This window comes from Nematolebias whitei, unplaced genomic scaffold, assembly GCF_014905685.2.
Source record: "Nematolebias whitei isolate Nwh7 unplaced genomic scaffold, NemWhi1 Nwh_scaf_125, whole genome shotgun sequence".
NCBI classification, from domain to species: Eukaryota; Metazoa; Chordata; class Actinopteri; order Cyprinodontiformes; family Rivulidae; genus Nematolebias; species Nematolebias whitei.
This window is the reverse complement of record NW_023618670.1, coordinates 3,510-12,999: the sequence shown is the minus strand read 5'-3', so window position 1 is coordinate 12,999 and position 9,490 is coordinate 3,510. Positions and strand designations below refer to the sequence as shown.

At 45.7% G+C, this 9,490-nt stretch overlaps 1 protein-coding gene across 1 annotated transcript in view; it reads right to left on the bottom strand.

Moving 5' to 3' along the window:
• The window catches only part of LOC119429219 (coiled-coil domain-containing protein 22), a gene marked incomplete in the record, with an annotated part of 29,291 nt that extends 21,208 nt beyond the window's left edge, over nucleotides 1-8,083 (bottom strand). Inside the window, 12 exon segments of the mRNA XM_037696893.1 lie at nucleotides 367-474; nucleotides 645-746; nucleotides 817-933; nucleotides 1,007-1,126; nucleotides 2,122-2,292; nucleotides 2,367-2,582; nucleotides 2,989-3,158; nucleotides 3,511-3,595; nucleotides 3,671-3,777; nucleotides 4,162-4,294; nucleotides 7,506-7,683; nucleotides 7,760-8,083. Coding sequence (XP_037552821.1) covers nucleotides 367-474; nucleotides 645-746; nucleotides 817-933; nucleotides 1,007-1,126; nucleotides 2,122-2,292; nucleotides 2,367-2,582; nucleotides 2,989-3,158; nucleotides 3,511-3,595; nucleotides 3,671-3,777; nucleotides 4,162-4,294; nucleotides 7,506-7,683; nucleotides 7,760-7,809 — 1,557 coding nt within the window.
• Between the last annotated feature and the right edge of the window lie 1,407 nt (nucleotides 8,084-9,490).

The window sequence follows — 9,490 nt, the reverse complement described above, 5'->3', positions numbered from 1 at the left end:
TTATGTTGTTGTGTTATTATGTTGTTGTGTTATTATGTTGTTGTGTTACGTTGTTGTTGTGTTATTATGTTGTTGTGTTATTATGTTGTGTTGTAAAATAAAGCCTTACTGAAAGGAGTGCATTATTTAATGATCTGATAAATTTGGGATCATGAAATTAATTTATAAAGGGATTTGAATGTGGTTGATTTCTCCCAAAACGACCACCAGAGGGCAGTAAAGTTACTGAGAGGTCCAAACTGACTAAATAAGAAAAAATTTAAAGGATATTTAGGCTTTAACGGAAACAGTCGTCTTTATTGACAGCAAAAAAAAAAAAAAAAAACACCTTCTGAGTGTTAAAGAATAAAAAATAGAAGAACGTACTTTTGTGATCTCCTCTTTCTGTTTCTTGATGTTGCCGACGATCTCCAGGATCCTCTGAGTGTACGCCGACCGAGACACATCTTTCGGAAGACTTTCCAACTCTGTCACCTGCGAGGGAAAAGAAACGTTCATTACCCACAATTCTGTGCAGGTGCAGAGACAAGTTAACAGAAAGGTTGTGTCTGATGTATTTAACTGCATAAATAACATTTATTTCTGTCATTAATGTTATTCTTGGTTAACCATTAATGAATTAATCTGATTAATCCAGATATTACCAGCTGTTTGTACATTTCCTCCTTCTTCTTCGCCTCCTCTGTGGAAACGCAGATTTTTTCGTGCAGAGACTTGATCTCGGAGAGCTTCCTGTTCGACTCCAGCTGTGAGAAGACGAGGTGCGTGAACAATCGGAGCACTCGGAGGACACGTGACCTTCCTCACACAGCTTACGTCTTTGTTGCTGCAGATCTCTTTAAGCCTGCGATACTCGTCGATGAGCGGCGCTCGGCGTTTCTCCCACTGGGACGCCAGGTTCACCACCCGCTTGGCTCCGCCCTCCACCAGAGCCTGAGGGAAGGGACCGAAGGTTTCAGGAGAGAACCTCCGAGGAGGGCGGAGCTCCGTTTGATATCCGTCCTACCTGAAGCTTCAGCAGGTTGTTCTCCGCGTCGGGCAGCAGGTCTACGGTTTTCTTCTTCACCTGCAACTTCTCCTCCTCCTCGGCGTTTCCCAGCTGCCTCTGCTTCAGCTCGTCCAACACCTGCAGGAGAAACGTCGGTCACTTTCACCCGAGACCTGCAGCTTGAAGGAGTCCAACCAGACAGGAAGTAGCAAGATGGGAAGGAAGATCAACAAATGACTCACGGAGCTGGAGGTTTAAGAGCCCAACAAACGTTGACCAGTTAGCGACGTCGTTTTAGACCTTTAGATATTTACTTTAATTCAGATAAACAACGATCGTTTTGGGCAGAGCACTCTGCTGATGTTATGTCAGTTCTGTTGGTTCACTCAGTGGCAAATCCAAACAGCCAGGTCTGTGGACACTCCGCTCAGAAGTCACGTCCAGCTCACAAAGCATATTAGTCTGGGCGCTCGAAGCACGGAGTAATCCTTCACATAAGGTGGGCAACTTTACCAAGGCTCAAACTGCTGCCGACGTCCTCCTAACGAGTCGATATCTCAGGTGTCCATCGATTCCAGAGACCCTGTGATCATGAATCTAATTATTATTCATCTTCTACGTCCTCAGACACGCACGCTCTCTTCCAGGACTCCATGACATATCCAGCTGTGTGTGTCCCTTCAGGACATGAGGGTTCTCCTGCACCCCGTCTCCTTGTCGAGAAAAGTTTATCAATTGCGTTGATCAGCTGACCAGATCCATAATAATTTGATTTGGACGATGTGTAAAGAGACTCTGAGATTCACCGGACAAGAGTAAAAGCAGGAGAGGGAAGGAGAGCGTCCGTCTTCGACAAAGAGAAAATGCTTATTAGCTAATGTTTTGCCACATTTATTTTTTTGTTAGTCGTTTGCTACATTTAGCATTCAGCTAACATGTTGTTCTCTTTAGCATCTAGCCAGAGAGTTGCTATATTTAGCCATTTTTTTCTTTCAAGCATCTAGCTTGTTTAGCTCGTTTCAGTTCCAACATCACAGTTTTAGCTTCTTGAGCTAATGTCAGCAGTCTCTCTCAGCGTTCTCGTGAAGACAAACCGTTAACCGATCCCTCCTGATTAAACGTGACACGTGTACCTGAGCGTTTGTGACGTTCACATGTTTCATGTCTGCTGCCAGCTGGTCGACGTCACTGCAGAGCTGCTGGAACTGCTCCTGGAGGGAGGCGAGCTCCTCCTGCTGACGGAGCTGAATGTCGCCCTCAGACTGGCGCCCGGTAAGGACGGGGCTGGTTACCGCCGCCTCCTCCTGGACAACACACATAGTTAACGTTTAGCTCACGGGGCAGAGGCGTCTGTTTCTAAGCCCTCAGCCTCACTCACCTGCGTGAAGGTGAACTTCCGAGTGTGGGTGAAATGGGTTCCCTTGGTCAGGACGCGGTCGAAGGGGGCGGAGCCTCTGAAGGTCTGAAGCAGCTCCGACAGCTCAGGGGTGGAGCGAGAAAAGCTGAAGGCGCGTTCAGAAGAGGGAGCAGCAGCCGAACGTAGCTGCTCCTCGATGCGTTTGCGCAGTCGGGTCAGCTTCCTGGAGCGGTACTCCTGTTCAACAACACGACAGAAGCACGAGCATCAGCAGCGCGTCGTGTCATTCAGACGCACACTTTAAGTTGTCGAAGTGTCAACTGGGCGTCAACTGGGCGTCAACTGGGTGTCAACTGGGCGTGGACCGTATGAAAACCCAGAGAAAACAACACAACAAAACAAAAAAGCCCGACCGTCGGACGTTAGCAACAATAAGCTGATGAGCCTCAGTAGAGAGCAGTAGACTTCAGACATGCTAACGCTTGTAGCTTGTAGCTAACACTTGGTCGTCAACATCTTGGAGCTGAGGATGTTCAAGCGGAGTGAAAAAGAAGCCAAAGTCCAAAGAACAAGTCCGTGGAGCTGCTGCCGACTCCAGACGATGACCAGATCAGGACTTTGGTCCAGGTCTGAGAGCGTTTACCTGCGGTGTGAGGCGGGACAGAAGTCCCTGACTCTTCCACTCGCTGTCCCACTCCTGAGCGCCGCTCAGTTCCGCCGTGTGTCGCTCCAAGATGGACGCCGCCGTGGAGGCTCGACTGGACGTCTGTGCGGTGACGGGAGGAAGGACGTCTCGGTGGTAGTCCTTCACGTCTGAAAACAGACTCGGCTCTTTCAGACACGTCAGCGTCACAAAGACTTCATTCTTAATTCTTCTACAAAGACGTTAAAAAAATGACGACGGTAATATTAAAACGTTCTGAAAACAACTTCCTCACAGTCAAGGCCTTGAATGCCTCATGATGCCTTCGAGGACCTTGTAAACTTTTTCTAAAAATAGTCACAACTGGTTTCTAACAGCCAAATGTTTCTGTAAATAAATCAAAGCCTCTTGCAGCTAAAGTTCCTTCAGCAGCAGCTAAAGTTCCTGCAGCAGCTAAAGTTCCTGCAGCAGCTAAAGTTCCTGCAGCAGCAGCAGCTAAAGTTCCTGCAGCCGGAGTCGTACCTTTGAGGCGCTGCAGGTCTGAAGCTTCGGTGCAGTGAGGGAAGGTGAGCGGCTGGACGTGGAAGCTGTGCAGCGCTCCCTGACTCTAAACACAAACACACAGTTTCTGTTCACACGGGATCGTTATCATCTGAAGCTGCCACACGGTTTCCTGGACCACCTGAGTTTCACAGTGGAGGGGCAGCCTGCAGCTCGGAGGCACCCAGGCAGCAGCCAGCTGGGCTCTGATGGCGGCGGCGACGGCTCTCTGGAGGACGGCTGATTTTCCTGAACAACAGAAGTTTCATCCGCTTTTTAAAAAGTGTTAAAAACAACAAACGTGACAAATAAAGAACTTCAGAAAACAGGTTGTGTCGCCTTTTATTAAAAGGAGCCAACGCATAAACACTTCTGCACACTTTGAGTGACTTTAGCTGATTGTTTATTAAAAGGTTCGGCTCGTTCAGGAGATGAGCATCGTGACTTTTGGTTTTGTAATGTTGGTTTTGAAAATATTTAACTTTCATTACTTTTTTCAGCATAGAAACATTAAAATACATTTTTTTATGCTAATTTTAGCTTTAGCTACTCCCCTGCTGGTTTTAGCTACTCCCCTGCTGGTTTTAGCTACTCCCCTGCTGGTTTTAGCTACTTGGTGCAGTCTGGTGGTACCTGTGGACTGGTCCGAAGCCTCGGCGCTCTCTCTGGGAAGCTTCTCCACCAAGAACATGAGCAGCGAGCGGATCTCCAGCTCGTTGCTGTACAGGAACGTCTGGTAGCCGATCTCTCCTTTGTAGCCGACGTCCTGGAAACAAACCGTTAGTAAACAAACGTTTCCCATCAAACAAACAAAAACATCTTCAGAGTTCCCTCGCGCTGTTGAAAGTGTGGAATACTCGACAGGTTTTATACGGCTGCGTTTCAGGTTTTATTCATAAATAAATCGTGCCAGCGGAACCTTTCACAATTAAATCCACTCAAGTTTCCAGACCCAGTTTCTGAGCCTTTATTGTGAAAATCCATCTTCAGCCACAAATCAAGCAGATGGAAAAAGATTCTCCAGGAGTTCTTGAAGTGATGAAAGTTGACAGTTGAGTCGTGCTTTTTCCACCACCTGCTTGTTGGCATTTACCCCAAACACTCGGCACGTTACCTCCTGCTCGTTAGCGCCTGTTAGCTCTCGTTAGCGCCAGTTAGCTCTCGTTAGCGCTCGTTAGCGCCAGTTAGCTCTCGTTAGCGCCCGTTAGCCACAGACAACATTTAAAGTCGACGGGGACTCTGATCGGTTTGTTTTGACGTTAATAGCACGTTGTCCAGTCGATGAAATCATCCGTGGGTTTGAAGGAACCCCACGAAGGTTTAGGAGCAAAAGATCTCGATGACGATGTCTCCTGTCGCTGAAGGGATTGAGTAATGAACGTTTTTCAGTTTTTGAGATGAGTCTTTTTCTGGACTGGAACTGAACAGAGAACGAAATAAACCTAAATGTTTTTGGTGCAAGAAGTGGGTCAGAGACGGAGTTACTCTGTGGAGAAGAACAGACTTTTTTTTTCCTCTTTGAGACCGCGGAGTGACAGAGGGAGCAACTTTATCCACCACCAGGTGCAGTGGTGGAGCCAGGGGGTGGCCGATGGTGGCTATAGATTAATTGGGCCACCCCGATCATTTGAGGAAACTATATTTTAAAAATAAATAAAAACTAGGAAGCAGAGTTTCCTCAGATGATGGAGGTGGCCGGTTTACAGATATACATGTACATTTACGATGGTGGCCATCTTGGATTTTGACCTGGCAACCTGTTGACAGTAATCTGTCTTACTCCTGGATGCAGCCGCACCAACATGGACGTTAGCACCTCATTTATATTTCAAGTTGTCCATCTCACAAGACGGAGGGACGGGCGGAGGGCGTTTCCACGTCGCTTCTTCGCTCAGTGAACCTGAAACTCTGAAGGTTTCTGCTCGCCTCAGGTCTGTTGGCTGATTTTGATCAAAGTCTCAAGAAGATCTAAACCAGGGATATTCAGCTAAACTGCTCAGGGGCCAGTTACTGAAAGCCAAGAGCTCAGGGGCCGGACATCAGCAGTTATTCTCGTTAAGTTTGTTTTACGGTTTAAAATGGAGTTTCTTTTAAAAATGGACCCAATGGTGGGCCAAACTGAGCCCACCCCTGGGCCAGATTTGGCCCCTGGACCACCAGTTGAATAGTCCTGAACCTATAAATGTGTGAAGAGTTGTCCTGATTCTGCTCTTTCTTCCTTTAATTCTTAGTTGCCTGTAAAAGGAAAGGCCGAGCGCTCGCAGCCGACTGAGCATGGCTGCTGCACGAAACAAACGAGTTTATCTGAAATCCTCTCGTTTTATCTTATTTGTTTATTTGTTGTCGTGGAAACCTCTCAGTCCTCGCCTGACGACGATCAGCCTCTGCAGCTCGCTCTGGATCGTCTACGTTTTATTTTACTCATCATGAGCAGAATCCAAACTCTTAGAGATTAGACGTTAAGCTGGGAAGTTGGAGAGCACCATGAGGTCAAAGGTCAACTGGAATTTAGCAGTTTGTTAGAACACAGAGTTAAACGTTTTAGCACAAATGTTCTAGAAGAAAAGCGTTAACGTTTACGGAGTACATCTGGGTTTTTAAAAAGTCTCATTTTATTTGTTCGGTTTTTAATTTGGGGGTTTTAAAAAGTTCTAAATACGTCCAGTTTCCATTTTAGCTCCTAAAATACAAAAGTTATTTCGTAAATTTGTATATTCTTCCATAAACTGCTAAAGACATTTTGCTGGTTTTCAGATTTATCAGGAGAAAAACTGACGAGAATTTAAGACTCGTGTCCAACTCAAGGCCCTCGGGCCAAACTGGGCCCTTGTTAACACCTTACCTGGCCCCAACGTGATTATTTTAAAGGTAAACGATTTTAATCGCTTCTCGTGCGACTTTAAAACTTTATTTAGTGCAAACTCTCAACAGGTCTCTGTTGTGAGTCCTCGTGGCTCACTGAGACTAGTCTCGTTAAAGGTTCAATGGATGAATGAATGGATGGATGGATGAATGGATGATGGATGGATGAATGAATGGATGGATGGATGGATGAATGAATGGATGGATGAATGAATGAATGGATGGACGAATGAAGGGACGGATGAATGGATGGACGGATGAAGGGATGGATGAATGGATGGACGGATGAATGGATGGACGGATGAATGGATGGACGGATGGACGAATGGATGAATGAATGGATGAACGGATGGATGGACGGATGAATGGATGAACGAATGGATGGATGAATGAATGAATGGATGGACGGATGAAGGGATGGATGAATGGATGGACGGATGAATGAATGGACGGATGAATGGATGGACAGATGAATGGATGGACGGATGGACGAATGGATGAATGGATGGACGGATGGACGAATGGATGGACGGATGAATGGATGAACGAATGGATGGATGAATGAATGAATGGATGGACGGATGAAGGGACGGATGAATGGATGGACGGATGAATGGATGGACGGATGAATGGATGGACGGATGGATGAATGAATGGATGGACGGATGAATGGATGAACGAATGGATGGATGAACGAATGAATGAATGGACGGATGAATGGATGGACGGATGAATGGATGAACGGATGGATGAATGAATGGATGGATGGATGATAGTTTTTACAGCCACGAACATTTGAAACGAGGTTGAACTTGTCGTCCATCTTTGATGTTGGTGCGTACGGAGCGACACACACGGAGCGACACACACGTCGGAGACAGAAGAAGCTGAGGAACCTGTCACCAAGAAAACATGGCCGCCGTTGGACTGAGTCAACATGGACTGATTCCCGCCCCCGGTTTGAAAAAGGGTTTAGAGTTTGACACCCCTGAGGTGAAACATGAACACCACTGTCCTCCTGCATCCTCAGAAGGGAGGGAAGGGAGCGATGTGCATGTGAGTGCAGCTGAGTGGGACAGGTTGGACCCCCCCTGGGAGGTAGAGTCTCTGCTCACCTGACAGGCCTGAGCCAGGCTCATGCCCACCCGGAAGCGGGCGGACATGCCGGGGGGCAGTGAGGCGGGCAGGGCGCCCCCCAGGCCCGGCTCGATGACCCGGACACATCGGACCACCGCCTCCACGATCAGGTCGCTGCTGAACTGCTTCAGGCTGTCGACCTCCACCCCCAGCTCCCTGTGGACACAAAGATGACCTCTGACCCCCAAGACAACAACCTTCATCAGCAATAAAGTTCGTGATGAACACTCACGTGCCGACATGTCTGAGCGCGTGAATCAGGATCTTATCAACTTCTTCCATCGCTGAAGTTCCGACCCAACACTCTCCGGCGGTTTATTACCATGAGCTAACAGCTTTTAGCTTCCATCTTCTGTTAGCAACAAGCTAGCTCCTTCATGTCCTCCTCACGTCAACTGCCAAACTCTTTTTTTAAACTCTCGTTAAAAACCTCCGAACACGAATAGTACCTCCGTAAAATCACAGACGCTCGTGCATTTTCTCATTACTGTCACCGAACCTCCTCGATCAACAGCAGCTGATGATCTTTATGATCAGACAGGGTGGAAGTAATCAGCAGGACGAAAGCGTGGGGTGTCTGGGAAATGGAGTTTTTCTTTACAGCTGAGCGCGCTTCGGAATGACCGAGACATGAGCACCGTAGAAATACATTTCCCAGCATGCACCAAAACGGACAGTCTCATGACCTGATGTTGCGTTCGAGGACAGCTAAGAAATCTCACAACGATAATTTTTCATGAACATAAACGAATATTCGGTTTCAGAGAGTGTTTTATTTTGTAGAAAGAAAAAAAAAAACACAAAACTGATGTTTATTTGATAAGAACTGACAGGAAATGAGGACAAAATCAGAATTATTTTGGAAAACATCTATTTATATAAAACTTGTCTACTACACTTTGCTTTCCTAACCAAATCATTCTCACATTAAATTAAATACATTTTAATTAATCCACAACTATGTTCAATTTTATTAAATCTATTGTACGGCTAGCTTCTAGCCAGGCTTTTGCTACTTCTTGATTCAAGATATTACTAACTGTTTCTTTAGCCTTTAGCTATCTTACCTTTTCTGCTACTTCCAGCTACTTTTGTTACTCTTGACTACAGATTTGGTTTTTTCTTGCTTCAGCTGGACTTTTTCCAACTTTTGCTTAGCCTTTGGCTACTTCAGTTTCTTTATTTAAAACTTTTTCTTTATTTTCTTTTTTTTATTTTACTTTATTTAATCAGGATAGTGTGTAATTATAACATAAATGTATAAACATTTAGTGCGTTGCACGAGATTTAGCCTTGAGCTCATTTTCATCTGTAGTCCCTTTAGACATTAAACAACTTTTAACTCGTATTTTGCTGCTTGTAGCTAGCTTGCTGCTTTTAGTTACTGTTTTGATGCCTAAATTCATTCAACCTTCATTTATACAGGTTGGTATCATTGAGCCTTGAGGATTCACTGACTTCCTGTTTGAAAACGTCCCTTTGCTGATAAAACCAAAGGGATGTCGGCCCCAGATTTTATCTTCGAATGGTGTTCCTATTGAATTTGTAGATTCTTATAAATACTTGGGTATTTTGGTTAATTCAAATCTCTCGTTTAAGCTCCATGTCGAAAACTTGGTAAAGAAACTGGAAGTTAAACTGGGTTTCTTTTTCAGAAACAGATCCTGTCTAACACTGAATGCTAGGAAACACCTTGTATCTGTGACTTTCCTTCCCTCCATTGATTATGGTGACATTATTTACATGAATGCTCCTACAAGAACCCTGCAGATGTTGGATGCTGCAGATGTTGGATGCTGTCTATCATGGTACACATACTGGCTGCACTGTACCACCACTGCACCCTGTATTCACTGATCATCATTAACTTCACCCAGACTCTCTCACTGGTACATTTTCATCTTTAAATCACTTCCTGGTCTGCTGCCTTCATACATCTCCTCCTACATGTCTCTGCGTGAGT